Source organism: Montipora foliosa, chromosome 2, assembly GCF_036669935.1.
Source record: "Montipora foliosa isolate CH-2021 chromosome 2, ASM3666993v2, whole genome shotgun sequence".
Classification (NCBI taxonomy): domain Eukaryota; kingdom Metazoa; phylum Cnidaria; class Anthozoa; order Scleractinia; family Acroporidae; genus Montipora; species Montipora foliosa.
The window spans coordinates 58,858,004-58,874,145 of NC_090870.1; the positions used below are offsets into that span (position 1 = coordinate 58,858,004).

General features: G+C 40.6%; 1 protein-coding gene across 2 annotated transcripts in view; it reads right to left on the reverse strand.

Moving 5' to 3' along the window:
• Positions 1-4,060: 4,060 nt before the first annotated feature.
• LOC137993705 (uncharacterized) overlaps positions 4,061-16,142 on the reverse strand; it is a 23,313-nt gene continuing 11,231 nt past the window's right edge. For both annotated transcript variants that reach the window (XM_068839681.1, XM_068839680.1), the window contains exons 2-3: positions 12,050-13,075; positions 4,061-10,884 (exon numbers count right to left, since the gene is read on the reverse strand). In XM_068839681.1, the coding sequence (XP_068695782.1) occupies positions 5,876-10,884; positions 12,050-13,067 (6,027 nt within the window). In that variant the 5' untranslated portion in view covers positions 13,068-13,075 and the 3' untranslated portion in view covers positions 4,061-5,875. The remainder of the gene's footprint in view (positions 10,885-12,049; positions 13,076-16,142) is intronic.

Sequence of the window (16,142 nt, forward strand, 5' to 3'; positions counted from 1 at the left end):
CGAAAATGAGTGGGAGGTATAATGAAGAAAGAACTTCTTTGTGCCAAAATATATTCAGTACTGATGATTTTTCAGTCAGTATATTCTTCACAGATTCCATTATGGCAACGTTACTGGTTTGTAAAATGAACTGAATGACGTGTTTTTGTGTGACCACTATCATAGACTAAATGGACTCAGACGATTAATGTAACCTTTAAATTTGAAAACTAATGGGAAAGAAAACTAATTGAAAGAAACTTAAATGGCCTACACAGCAGGCGTCTTTTGAGTAAGGCCTAGTGCATATTTCGCACTATCGTCTAATTTAATTCAGACGAATTTAATTCCGTCGACATTAATTGAACCGGGGGTTTAGGCGTCGAAATTAATGAGTCGAATTTATTTTTCAGCCGGAATGCAATATACCTGGTCAGAGGTATAATTAATAATGTGCGAAAATAATATATGCATATGATTCGACGCGGCGCTGGTGCGGCGGATAAACTGATGACGCTTTAAAGATTTTTTATCCGTCTATAAAGCGTCTAGGACGAATTTAATTTAACAGACGAATTGAACTCGTTTTAGACGTCGCTTTATCGTAGAATTTATTTTAAAGTAGGACCTGGAATTAAATTAGTCTGAATTGAATTCGACGGTAGCGCGACGTATAAACTAGGCCTAACGCTCGTTGAATGGCCGCGATATTGGAAGGGCAGCAAGAGAATGTGCTATGGATTATGGGACTAGTGGACGACAGTTCAAGCCATTTTTTAGCTAGCCCCAGCGCTCTTTCAGTTTCTTCGTCCAAATACTTCTCCTTTGCGGGCTAATTCGTAAGTTTAGTATATGTTTGTAAGTATACGCAAATTGTAGTAACGTCAGACGTAAATTGGAATGAGGTATTTTAATGATGTTAATGTGGTAACTGACAAGTTAGGATCAAATCAATATTTAAGATTCATTGCACTATTAATAAAATGAATGTTTGTACAGTTATGCCACATATTCTATCGCAATATCCTGATATCCTGACATGCAGGCAATAGAGTATCGAATACACATCTACAACCGTATCCTTCAGTACTAGACTTCAATGCAAGGGTTAATCGAAATTTATGATTCTACTATTACACAATTTTTACCATTTTTAGGCAAGAGAAAAATATCAGACGATAATACGAAATAGTGTTCCGGTTTGAAGGACGGAACGGGAGCCGGATTTTCAACAAACTAGATTGTTTTTAACTTGTCATCGCTTGCCACTTGTCATTTCGTTTATCCAGTTAAATTCAAAACTACATAAGTAATATATTGTCAGTCTGCGGGTCGGAGACTGGGGAGGTGGAGGGAAAAAGAACAATACAACTGAACGCTAAAAGGCAGAGAAGTTCTTCTTGCGATGATGGCAATAGTAGAAAGGGGCCGCGTGTACGAGATAACCGACCTTTTGTACTTAACTTTAACACGCGCCCATTTTTCATTGGACAGGACACTTCCATAGTTGCCAGATTAGAGCACAACCCGCAAACTGATAAGACAACGGAAATGCCTCGCGATAAAATAACATTATGCTTTCGGTCAACGGCATAATGTTTGTTTTTAACTTGTCATCGCTTGCCATTTGTCATTTCGTTTATCCAGTTAAATGTAAAGGACATTTGAATGGTTTCCTCTGTGTTGTTTTCGTTTAATCTCGTACCCAGATCTCCCATTGCCATTGATCTCACTTTATCAGAATAAGACAGAGTGAGATCTGGGTACGAGATTGATTTCGTCATTCGCACGCGCCTTATTATGCAATTGATACAATTCTCAGTCAATGCTGCAGGAAGAAGCCAAAATAATAGAAAATAGCGTAATAGCGTATTCGGGACTCGGAAAATACTATGCAACTCCAGCAGCCCATGACTAGGAGCGAACAACAACCCTATATTCCTGCCACGGCGTTTTCAGACCGATTTATTTTTACATTGAGTGACCCCTGAATGAGGCTCCCGCAGGGGTCGATGACTAATCACAAGAAACTGACTTGACGTCATGGCTTCACCGAACCGGAACTGCCTTTGTTTTCGGAAAAGGTAGTCTAAAAATTGATCGGTCTGTAAAAATGCCGTGATATAGTTTTAGAATGGGAGTTGTTTGCTCCTAGGCACAGGCTCCTGGCAACTCGCAAAATGTCTGCGCGTATTATATGTTAAACTATTCAATAAGGTATATTTATTCACAATATTCGATTTTCGCTCATAGTAAACTGCAAAGGGGCGTGACCAACCAAGTTCTTCTTTCTTTTCTTCGTTGAGGATTCCGCAGTAGCTTGGCAACGGTTTTTAGCCCAGTTGATTCCTTTCCCTTTCATAGAATGCAGGTCATACATCATTTTTCCTCGCAATCGTCCGAGCGAGCCTTCAACGTTGCTTTTCGATTGAAGGTGGAAAGGACCACTTTGAATTCTTCGAATTTTGTAATATTTGCAAACGTTTTCTATATGCCGAGAAAAGTCCAGGCCTTGGTCACTCTGGCTGAAGACGCCGATCGGGTGTTCTAACCCGTTCATGTATCTTTTTTAGTTTCTTGCGATTTCTTCTGCTTGACTTGGTTGAGAGTGGTATGAGCCAGAGACAACGTAACTTTAGCTCGAATGGCTCCTTGATTAAAGGGGCTGTGTCAGGCAGTTGCAGTTTATTTGGTCTAGTTTTACGATTTACTCGTCCCTACCAGCTATGCAAACCGTTAACGTTAACCGAGAAATTACTCTTAAAACAACACCAATCAAAGCTCGTGACCAAAATAAACGTCTGTTGAGCATCATAATTTAAGTTACAAACGACACAGTTTACCTTGAAAAACTGTTAGGCTGAACGGTTAAATAAAACCCACTATATAATTGTAATCTACTTGAATCCCTTCAATTTTAGCCATCCCTGCACGCCTTTTTCTGTATTTGCTATTTTCAGTGTTCAAACCTTCCTTCAATTCATCATATCATATATATCACATCATATATCTTTCTTTACCCTCGGATTTTAGAGTAGCTTGGTGTAGCTAATATCTCCGAGCATTTACCCTGCCAACCATGATACACCACAGAAGACAGACCACAACACCGGGAACTACATGCCCTACTCTTTGCGACAAGTGTGTGGGTTCTTTTACGTCCCACAGGATTATGAATATTGAAGGTTGTGAGACAGGGCCTACGGTTTATCGTCCTTATCCGAGAAGACTAGAGAGTCTAACCATTTGCAGATGTAATTACAAACGCAGCACTTTCTCCTCAGTTATTTAAAGACCCTGAGTGTTGGTCCGACCGGAATTGAACTCACGACCTCCCGCGTGACAGCCCGGTGCTCAACCAACTGAGCCACCGGTGCGCAGTAATATGGCGAAATTCTTTAATTAGTTATTTTTACGTTTCGCTTGATGTTCCCAGATCCAATACATCGGATCTAGTGTTGCGACTCAGCAATCAGGCTTCCGTTATCTGACTGATTGCCTGAGACGAAATCGGCGTTAAAATCGGTAATCAACCAAAAATTGTCACTTTTAAACAGAAAGCTGAAAATGCCAGTTGAAAGTTAAGAACAAATAGCACTTCACATTACACTCTAATCAGTTAAATCGTCCTATGGTTTCATCGACTAATGTGAATTCAAGAGAACCCATTCCGATAGTGTTGTCCGAGGAAAGTTGAAAAAAAAGACGGGCAATGGACCAACAAACTGGATAAGTCTAGCACTAGGTAAGGCTCCTTCCTCCCACCATATTGAAAGCTTCAACTGAAAACCATCGCTCGTGCCATTTCCCCGCGATGGTTGATTTCTCGTGAATTTAGGTCGGATTTAGCCGGTCGACTTGTTCGTCTGCATGGACGGACAAATCGTCTTCGAAAAATCGCTTTCCTAGACGGAGAAAATCGTCTAAAAATTTGTTCGTCCCGTTTTCAAATCAGACGATTGTTTGTCTTCTACTGTTAAAACGGTCATTGCCAAGTTTAAAGAGCTTCCCATAATAAAAAAGAAATTATAGAACGAACGAATGAAGGAACACAATTATGATGACCTCATCATTTGTATATTTCCGCAGTTCGTACTTTCGTATTTTCTCAAAATGTACCGGAACAGCTTTCGTAAACAGCCTAAGTTAACTACTTAAGAGCCTCACTTTGTCAGTTTAAAAGCTACTTGGCATATATAACATTAATATTACCCTCCTTTACAACTCTCTCTTTCTTTTAAGTTATTAAGACTTAAGAGCTACTAAGTCCTGATTGAGCGATTATCTCAGTAAAATATCTAGTTACTTCACTTTGAATCTCGTTAGGCCGTCCCCCTTTTTTCCTCTGTTAACCCGTCTTCCGACTGACCGATAGAAAAAAAATTCATGAGGAAGGTAATAACTTGTTAAAACAATTTTAAACTTATGATCTGCAGTATAAACATTGGTTTTGCCCGTTTTTCAGTTTCAACTTCAACCCCAGAGTAAACTTAACATCATCCCACAGGAAAGGCTTTCTGTCCGCGTGGGAGGATCGACAATGTGTAAACACTAACTCAGTATCCAACTGATTCTGCCTCTGCCACTCGACAATTTCTGCAGCTTGAAACTGGTTATTTTTTAGATTTTTTTTTTCACTCAGATTACCGACACGAAATAAGGAAACGCATTTGACGGTAAAGGGAGAAATATAAAGGGAAAAGGGGACAGATTAAGACGTAATTACAGATTCGACTATCATTACAAATATTACAAAATGCTGCTATCTTTCTTTGTATAATGCAATAATCGCTATTACAAAACGCGTAACAAAATGTGTCGTTATTGGAAAATGCCGCACAGTGAATACGCCTCACTTCTTGCAAAGTTCCTTTAGTTAAAACGCGCGAAGGAGTAAGTTCTCTTCGAGTGTCAAGACCAAATCTTCACACTCATACTTAACTGCGTGCAAAGGTTTTATGCTAATCTCTCAGAGATTGAAGTCAATCCTTATACAGACGCCAAATTATTTACAAATTCTTTAAAAGAAAATTAAAAATTATATTTACAGTGTTAAAGACCACCGAGTCTAGGCATATTTCATGATCACCCGACCAAAAAAAAAGTAATATTTCAAACCCGTACACACAAAGGCTGAACAAGTCCGGCCGTGCGCACAATCGCTTTATCTTGGCATGAAACTGATTGCAAGACTTGAAATCGAGTCCGAGCAGTCCGATTCAAACCTTAAAATTGTAATTCAGACTCATTCGATATTTGAAACTCTTTTCAATCTCACGGTCTTTTGGGAAAACTGGGGGCAGAGGCATATTTTAAGAACTGGATTAATCTTAATCCAGACCTTTACCAGCTCTGATTTCTGTCTTTTCAGCTGATTTGAAAATCGTCTTTGGCTTAAAACATAGTTTTCTTGGTTGTAAAATTTATCAATTGACTAAGTTGATTGGCTGGAAAACTGATTTGTAATTAACGAATCTGAGATATATATATTGTATGCACGGGCAGAGGGGAGTGATGCTCGCGTGACCACGATACCGTTTAAATTTACTTTTCCTGTCTTGAAATTCTGATATGGGGAAAAAATACCTCATGCATGCGTCCAGTCGCAAAACTTTTTTGCGGAGCAGTTTCTATTTATTTGGTGCGGGTCTTTCTTGGCCTGTCTTGCCTAGATTTAAAACCATCGCTTTAGCGTCGTGCTAGCGACAACGTGATATTGTCTTTGTTCTAGTATTTTCGTCTGTCAATTTCCTGTTCATGATATCACAATTAAGACGGTCTAAGCTCCTTAATTTTTAGACTGTATGATGTACATCATCGTCAGAGACCAGTTCAAGTTTGGTCATTTGCATTTACAAGAGAGCCTTTAAAGTTGCAGCGAGATATGCAGCAATCGTTATCTGAAATTTCCTCTTCCATCAAAGGTCTCATGCCAAAAAGGTGGTTTTCGAATTCGCAGGATTTGAAAATAATCAAATTCTTGAGTAGGTTCCCTTGAAGTCAATTTTAACACGAGTCCAAGTGATTCTTCTGAGGAGTCAAGAATAAAGTTTTGCATCCTCTCTGACACGAAATCTGAAACACTCGGTACGGTTAATGTTTCTTGCACGGACTCCATCCAAAACTTTAAGTTACGAACTTGGAAACTCAGCTGTATGTACTTGGCAGCAATTGCTTGCCAGTCGCAGTACAACTTCGAGTCGTAATTCTGCAACGCAATGTTAACCTTTGCTAAAACGCGTGGTAGTCTCCCTTGCAAAGGTATGAGCGATTTCACTTCGTCCGAGTGTTCAATGAGCAAATCTAAACTTCGTTTGTAGTCACGATAGGAACCGTGAACTACAGTCTCTAAGTCTTTCCTACTAAGTTGAGAACACATGTCATCGGCGACAATCCGCTCTTCTTTTGGCTTCGTCGGTTCTGACTTAACGCACGGCTTTTCTGCATGAGGTCGGGTTGCGATTTGCAGTAGGACCTTTAATATTTGAATCTGTCTGTCTAGGAAATTGATGAAGTTATTTCGCATTAAGAAGAAAGTAAATTTCAGCCCCAGGGTTTTACCAAGTTCCAAAACCACAAACGAAATATGAAGCAATTCAGCTATCTTAATGTCGTGAGGACATTGATCTGTAAACTGAGAACATTTTTCCACTTTCTTTAGGTAATCATTGTGAACTTTAACGACCTCATCAGATGCCCTAAGGAGGTCTCTGTTGCTGGGTTTATACTGTCGACATTCACTTCGCCCACCTTTCTCTCGCAGAGATGATATTTCATCGTCACTGAGTTCAAGGGACAAGGGACTTGGGTTCTTTCCAAAAAAGACATTGAAGATAAGAAAGTATTCCGCTTCCAGTGTCGGATATTGAAATGTTCCACCATAGCTCTTTATCACGTCGACGACTTTGCACCATGGACCGTAGCCCTCACAAGAGTCTCCTCCTATGAACTTTGCCAAATACATGGGCGTAATACCATGTTTGTTCGGGCAATTTACATTAATACCTCTCACTCTCCTACTGGAAAGTAATTGCGCAATGAATTGCCACATGCCCCGGCTAGCGGCCACGTGATACAGAGTTAGATCTGGACGACTTTCATTGCAACCAACATCAAAAGTTTCGTTTTGCAGACCATGATTCAAAATTTCTATTGCTGTAAGTGATGCCAGTTCCACTTCAAGAGATGTCAGTACACTCACTCTTTCAAAATTGAGATAAGGTCTATATTTCACCGCATACAGTACAGAAAGCCACAATGGAGTCAATCCGTTTTCCGATTCTAAAGAATGGTTTGCTCCCCAGGAGATGAATTTACGAATTGCGACAACATTTGCTCCCTGAGCTGCTCTGTGAAAGGCGTTAAAACCCTCTCTATCGAAACATGTATCGATGATCTTAGTCCCACTTGGGTGTGATATAATCGCTCTTGTCAATGGACCATCTCCAGTTCGCACCGTTTCCTTGATTCCTTGGCTATTACTTCGTTCTTCATATGTGTCGAGCAAATAGTCGAAAATTGCACTTTCGGTCTTCAAATACCTCTCCCAGCTGTCTGCTCCCATTAAAAACTGATAAACGTAATACGTGTAATGTAGTTTATGATAAGAAGCCATGTGTAGCGCTGACATTTTAAAAGGATCTTCACAGGTTATTTCCACGTTTACGTTATGTTTCACGAGAACCTTGGACATGTGCCGACCACCGGTACGAAGATACACCAGCAATGGAGTCATTCCGGACTTATAATCATAACAGTTTACATTTACGCCCGCTTTCAAAATAGAGTTCACAGTATGAACCATTTTAATCCCAACGAAATGTACCAAAACAGAGCAATTTATCCTCGTGAACATGGTGGTAAATGCTTTCGTGATCACTCTTGTAAAAGACTTTGGAATTAAAGGTGGCTTATCTAAGGGTAAAGTGGCTTGTTTTATTGCTTCGTTATGGCTGATATCGTAAGCAAAATACAATGGAGTTAAGGATAGTACCAAAGAGAGACCACTACCTGTATCAGTTCCCATGAAAATGGACGATGCATTGGACTTGTCTTCTAATTTGTGGAAAACAGTTTCATTTCTTTTGTCTTTTATGCTTAAAAAGGATATCGATCCACCCTTCGCGGTAACACACGTTTTCATAAGCTCTACCATTGTGTCCATCCAGGGATATTGTAGATTTATCTTGTTCATGGTATCCATTTGATATGTTTCACTTGCAGTTTTTTCAATCCAATCTTTTGGTTTGTTTGCATACAAATCAGCAAAGTACTCAGGACCAGTAACATGCGCGTCTTTCACCGAATAATGCAATGCTGACATTCCATCGTTATCAATAGCTAGGTGATCACATCCAAGTTCAAACAAAGGACGGAAAGCGCCTTTCGCAAAACATGCCGCTGCGCTATGAAGGGGAGTGGAGCCATTTAGGCTTTTGGCATTGATATCCGCTCCTTTTTCCACTAAAAGAAACAGGATTGCTGACATGCCGTGGCACGAAGCTATATGAAGAGGAGTCGAGCCATTACAGTCCCCCATATTGATGTAGGCTCCGTACTTTAGAAGAAGCTCGGCAACACTGTGATAACCATACTTTCCAGCTAAATGTAAAGGAGTAAATCCACAAGGACAACCGTCTTCTTGTGGTGTTCCAGGCACAAGAGTTTGATAGTGCAGCAGGGGTGACGATACTTCTGAGTTGCATTGGACGGAAGCACTGGCTCCAGATTCCAATAAGGCCTTCAAGGAGTTATATTTATTTAAATAAACTGCCTCATGTTGGGGGTTCCTGCCTGCAGAATTCTTGCAGTTAATAGCATTTTGGTCTTCCTCTAACAATACTTCGATTACAGACAGACGTTCTCGCCTCACTGCCGCATGAAGCGCTGTTTCACGGGAATGAAGATGAGAATTATCGTGGACGTATATTTTAGTGGTATTCAATTCCTGGCCTTCCACAGTTACAGGTAAAAGGCGAGGAGTGCCTTGGAGACAAGTGTCCTTTACGCCCTCTTTTAAAAGATACTTCACAACAAGTGTGTGCCCGTTAGAAGCGGAATGATGCAGTGAAAGGTCGTCTGGAATACCACCAGCATTCCTGAGCATCACAACGGTGTCACGATGGCCATTCTCTGCTGCCAGCTGGATTGCAGTATTGTTGCAACCAGACGTTTCAGATATGCTGATTTTCTGTTGAAGAAGAAATTTGACAACATCGACTTTGCCTTCTTGAGCGGCCGTATGCAGTAAGGAATAGCCACACTTCCTCCTTTTACATTCCACGACTGGATCTAAAGAATGGGACGCAATTTCAGCATCAAGGTACACAGTTGTGTGGTGAAGGTTAGCTCCTCTATCAAAGAGGGCCAACAAGTTACCAACTTGTCCGGCGGTGGCAGCTATGAAGGAAGGCGTACGTTTATTGTTATCTAAACAGTCAACGTTGAAGAAGTGTTGCAACAAGAGCTTTGTAACATTGGTATGACGTGAACTGGCACTGAGGTGAAGTGCCGTTGTTTGGCTCCAATTTTCAGTGGAGTTAATGTTTCCTGAAGGCAGTGAAAGAAATTGCTTCACCAGAACTTTATCCAAACCTCCCTCTACGACATGACTTGCAAGATGAAACGCTTCATAGGGATTTAACATTCTTCCTGCTGCCACTTTGAGATAATATTTTGCCAGGCGGTTATGACCATTTTGTTTCTTAACATAGTAGACCCTTCCTTTGTTGGCATCACTGGTAAGCCATTCAGATAAAGAAGCATGATGAATTCGAAGGTCTCCCTCTGACCCATGCCACAAGAAGATGGATACCTGGTCAAGTTTTGGCATGAAGTCGTACTCCAGATCTAAGGCTGGATTCTCGAGACTGAACAGAGAGTGCATTTCTTGAATGGTAAGTGGCGTATACGCTGCAACCAAGACTTCGAAAATTTCTCTCAGTGATCGAAACGACTCGAAAGCTGAAAACTTTCTTTCAAAGTACAACTGATATGTGCTCTCAAGTGTCTTGGGAAATGTTTCCCAATCGATCTTTTCCGCCGAAGTTAACCACAAGTCGAGCACAACTTTTACATACAGAAAGTTACCGTGACCCTTTTTAGCGAGGTTGGAAACAATGATCTGAGTCGGTGCGTAATTGTCACGAATAGAAAAGGAAGTTTTAAACCTTTCCAGCACAGACTCCTTCTGCGAAAACACTTTAAGGGTAAGATATGTATCAATATCTTCACGATTTTCCTTACTGTCGGATCGCAGCTCTAGTCTATGAAAGCCTTCTAGACCTGTGACAATGGACTTCACGTTTCGAGAGCTAACAATAAGTTTCAACCATCTTGGAAGTCGACGAGCCTTAGATTTGAGAATATTGACAACATCTGCCTTGTCACTGAAACATTCATCCAAAGCATCTACCACAATGTACCACGAAGCTTTCGGTTGCAGTCGAAACTCTTTTAAAGGTCTAACTATCCCGTGCTCAAAGCACCACTCGGGGTCTTCAGAACACTCATGTTTAAGTACTCTACGGACGAACGAATCTGTCAAAATTCTTTGACGGTATTCACTGAGCTTCCAAGAGATCATGTTTGCAAGGTTTTGAACAAACGTTACTCCATCCTGAGTTTTCTTGTGGAAGTGCATGCAAAAATGATGTGCAAGTATTCTGCTATGAATAACTGGGCTGGATGTTTTGGAGCAGAGTAAGTGACTTAAGAAAGCAGATTTACCCGAACCCGGATTTCCAGTTATTAAAACGCCTCGTTTGTCGGTTCCCTCTAAAAGACTTTCCATTTCTTGGTAAAGCCACTGACGTCCAGTGAACTCCGCTCTGGATGAATTGATGAAATCTGTGAAGTCGAAGAACTTCAGCTTCCATGGATCATCATACACTGGCATAGTACAGCCTTTGAAACGACCAAAACACAAGTTCAATTAGTTTTAACCAATAAACCTGATGGAAACGCACATTTAGGCAAACAATTTAAGTTGAAATTAAGTTGCTTTTTTCCTTCTTAAAAGTGGTTCCACCTCCGTGACAGAAACCTTTCTGCAATATATTGGCCCTCATGCAAAATGAGATTCTACCATTCTGACATTTAGATATTTTGCTTTAGGTGCCACTTGTAATCGAAACTACTTTTAAAACAGTAACTTCCCAAGACAGGAGTCCATTACCTGGAGCATCCTTACGTATTATACCCTTGAGTCAACTCTATCCTATATCTTTTTTATTTTTAGAATTGCTATATCTTTTCATCATTTTGAAATACCTTCGTGTTTCGGGTATGCTGCACGTGATGTAATGTTATCAGTGGCTGACCATAGGTCTCTTATGATTGGCTATTGTGAAAACACCTGTGAAAATCCCCTGGGAGTTGCTCGTAAAAATAACAAGATACGGAACAGGGTTGACTCACAAGGTTTGGGATCCTGGGCACAATGGGCTCCTGCCACGTCCGTGACGACGCTGTTAAAAGGTGTTGTTTGCTATTGCCAAAGTGACAATAATTTCACATCAAGTACGATATACTTTCATAGTTGCAAACATGGAAAGGTAACAAGCCGAGAACAATTTGGGTTAATTAAGGAACTGGTCCTTCCTAGAACAGCCTAATCCCCAATTGAAACTTAGTTGTAAGCAGTGACGATAGAACCTCAACTAACTGGAGGCAGGTGACTAAAGGACGAGGAATGTTCAGGGCAAATTTCATTTCCAGTTTTACAAGGCAAAATAATACATTATCCTGCCCCGTGAAAACGAAAGCTTCTGGCTTAAGTCAGCCGATGTGGACTAAAATTTGAAAGAGCATTCGGTGATCTGATTCAACCATGGCAAATCGCGAAAAACATAAAATCTTCCAATCTTTTAGGGGTTCTCGGGAGTGTTTACAATGAAGCTGAGCCAATCTGTTATATCGTAGCAATAGCTGGACTTGATGGTTTCCCGCTTAAATCGGCGGAGTAAGAGTGTACTGAAGTTGACCAAAGAAACACGCAAACTCAACCCACCTAACCCCTCCCCTCCCCCCCACGCAATCTTCTTTCACTATACGGGTTTTTTTCACTTACCGTCCTTAAGTGAAGAGTCATCTAAAACGAGGTAACAGCGGAAGAACAGCAATAACATCAACCATGAAACAACGTGCTTCTTCTCTACACCTTTCACGTTTCGTGACAGGTTCCAAAATACATCTCCAAGCACGAGAATCGTTGTATTCAACAAATTGTAACCTGCATGCCTTAAAGGATTCGGATTCATTCCTTCCAATGCTTTCTTAATGATTTCTTGTTCGTGTTTGAGTTCAGTTTGCAGTTCTTTAGTTCTTTCAGATTCTTCGGACAAATTTGCCAATTCGGCATTAATACTCTGTAGATCTTTTTGAATTATTTCTTTGAAGTCCGCCAACACTTTTGCCTCCATGCTGTGCAGGTCCGAAACACTTTTTAGTTTAACAATTTCCTTGAGGGCGTTCTGAGCATCAGGTTCGTGAGCTAAGTTGGGATCCCTCAGAAGATTTTCAATTGCCTCAAAAGCCAATTGCTTGTCAGCATCGCTCAATTCTAGTGAGGTCGCATGTGCCCACTTTTTATTACGGATCTCTCGGACATCCTTGACCAAGTGCGGTGGAACGGCGAAGTGTGTGCACCAGAATATAAGGTTCAACATAGTAGTGATGTCCATGTCTTCCGCGCTCGTCACGGCATGCCCTCCCAAATCAGGAAGGTAGAGTTTAGCCATCTCCCACGGGCCCAAGGCAGGATCAAGCCATTTGCTGGAATCACTTTGCTTCCAATTTGGTTTGTTTTTGTCATGATACGCTTGAAGAGTTTTGGCCCATTCACATTTCACCATGTCGTGATACTGGTTTGGTCTTCTCTTCAAGACAAAGCCACAGGTGCAAGGTGCAACAACATGTGCCAAGCTTGTAGTGACATTCTTATAAAAAGTCTCTGTTTCTCTCTTGATGAATGATTGGATACCATGACGAAGTTCTGTTGTTAAGGCATGACCAAGAGCAATCCAATTTCTGTACTCAGGTTTAGCCAATTGTGCAAGCGTTCCCGCCGAAGAGCTGGAAGATGCCATTTACTTAACTACAAAAAAGCAACAAACAGTATTCACTTTTTGCTTGCGACGACCTTTCTATTGTAACCTAATGACCTCCACCCAGTTTGTTTAAGTTATGGTTTTGGCTTTTCGTTTAAATTACTTTACTGCGTTTGTACTTGTTTTGTTAATTGTTTGCTTCGTTTTCAAACAATATTCAAAACTGCTTGGCAAAGGAAAGGAAAGGAACTAGTCTTCTAGCGTTGGAGCACTAATTGGGACACTGTAAGCTGAAATCAACAATTAACGTAAATCAAGCCAAATTTTGGTTTTTGAAGAGAGGGGAAAACTGATGTACCCGGAGAAAAACCTCTCGATGCAGAGTAGAGAACCAACAAACTCAACCCACATATGACGCCGAGTCTGGAATCGAACCCGGGGCACATTGGTGGGTGGTGAGTGCTCTCACCACTGCCCCATCCCTGCACCCCTAAAAACGTACAGCTGAGTGTTTCTTTTTAATTTGTTTAGAGCTGCTTTTCGCTCTGTGTTGCAATTTTTGGCATATCTTTGGAATATTTTAAATTTTGATTCCGATAAGGTTGCATGATTCGTGGACGACCTACGACAGAAGAGCAGATGCAAAATATTCGTTTTAGATTGTTTTGTTTTGTTTGTTTTTTTTCTATTTGATTGCTTTTCGTCAAGGCTAAACAAAAAATATTCCAAATTGTTTTATCCTGTAAATTCGTTGTTTAAGTAAGGCCAGTAAGAATAAATAACCCGGGAGCTCCGCTTTTAGGCTTAATCTATACAAGTAAGGTTAGACGCCCTGTATCGCTTCTTGGTATATCAACGCTTTTGTTTACCAGTTTTTCTCAGAAATGGATTTAGCAGTAATCACTTTAATCAAATCAATTAAACTACTCATTTTATAGTTGCCTCTTACGGTCCTGCACCATAAAAAAAAATATCGATTAGACTGGAATACGATACGAGGTTTCTGTTTCGAGCATACGCACTTGAAAAATATTCCGCCTCCCCAGTGCGCGTGCTCACAACTGGGAAATATTCCTCGTTATGGTACTACTATTATTCAATTGTATTAGCTATTGTACAGAAAACGCACGAAACTAGTTCAAATATTCCACGATATTGTACTGTTAGTTATTGTTCGAGTAATGATCCTACGAGGATCTACATCGACCATCCATAAAGTTATTGTACACTAGGTTATTGTACAGCACATAACCGGTTTGACTAGTTTAGTTGCTAACGTTTTCCCCCAAGCACAAATCTCCCACACCTCGGTTGTTAACAGTTCATGGCTAAAATTTTCGTGGAAAAAGTTGGATAATAAATAGCTTATTAGATGTTTTGGTGTGTAGTATCGCTAAGTATTTTTACTCGTTGTTTGGTTTTTGACTTGCCCTAGCGGGATCGTCAAAATACAGCACAATTCGTAAAAATACTCAGCTATGCTGGCTACACATCAAAACATCTAAAAAGATATATGCACTCCAATCTCAACTCGCAGTACTTTTTCAAATTCAGTTCTCGAGTTTGCGTATGAACACAGAGGAAAGGGCATCATTGAAATAGCAAATGTACGAACGAAAATCGAACGATTTTTTTTTCAAGTTTCCACCCAGATTTACTTAAAATCAAGACATCTAGAAGGCCATGAAAGCTCCAAATGTAGTTCGCTAATCAAAGTCTTCTCAATGGTGGAGAAGACGAAGACCATCATTCAAACTTTGGTGCATTCATGCGAAGAAGCAATCTTTGATAGTTTTAAATTTGATGAAAGAGATGATTTAGAAAAGCGATAATAGAAAAAACGTGGAGATGATCGGGATTGGCCACACTGAGGGGACCAGATGGACACCTGGCCAAAGTGGAACCTACAGGGGAAACGTTAATAAGGGAAATCCCGACACACCTGGAGGCGCACAAGGACCGTGAAGGTAAAAGTCACTGCTCAAAATAAAGTCAAATGGCGAGCATTAGTGGAGGACTAATTTTGCATCAGGAGCGAAGAGGACTGATCATCCCCGGGGCACCAACTGAAAAAATAAAACATTGATCATCTCTTTCCCTGCAGTTGGCGAGAATGTACGATTTCGGCAATTCAGTCCTTGCAATGTAGAGGGACAATTGCCATCTGAACCTATTTCAATTGCTTAGATGCTACTAGTCTCCGATAGCTAAGTGGTATAGCTTCCGAACTAGAAATCGGACGGCCATTCGTTCGACTCCTGCAAAGGAACTCTGGAACTTTTTTCAGGAGGCCAGTGTCCCTCTTTATTGTTATAAGTTATCTATTATAAAAAAATACAATGTCAAATATGGGTACAAATAAATGTTGTTGTGGCAGTGGCTCTTTCTTGCGCCTTTCTCCGTTTTTCGTTAATATTGTTCAGCCTTTTTTCTCGTGCTCACGGTTGCTCTTTCTTCCGCTGCACGTTACCATAGTTTTCATCTCTTTATTCGGGCTCTTTCTTGCTCTTTCTCTCGTTGTTTGCTTGTGTTTTCTCGCATCTCGAGCATCGTTTACTCTTCGCCTGCTTACCGGTTTTTTTTCCTAGCTATCTTTCTCTTCTTTCCTCGTTACGTTGTACCGGCAACAAATTAAAAATTACTAAGCTTGTTTTTGGTTACCCTCAACATGTTTGCTTGTTTTACTAACACGGAGTGTAAGATGCAGTACGCTAGCCGTGAAACTTCCCGCCAAAAAAGCGGGTTCCAGCAATGCGACATTTGAAAAATTGGCTTACATGAAAAGTTGAACGTACGTACGGACGGTATTGCGATGGCGTCATAACCAATTTCCTGGGGTTATTATATTTTCTTAACCATGGTGCTATTAATTCAAAAGGGAATTATTTCTTACAATGCATTCGGACGAAAAGACTCTCTCGACGGCGTAGCTGAATTGCGGCCTTTCTGAGACGTAACCAAAAGTATACAAAAGTATGGAACACTTACATTCTTACGAGGAGACTAGTATTTTCAGTGAGTTTTATGTTTTGTTCTTGAGGTAAGACGACTTGACACCAGCATAGTTTTTTGGCCGTTCTCTTGCAGTCATAGAGTCCGATCGACAAATGCGAG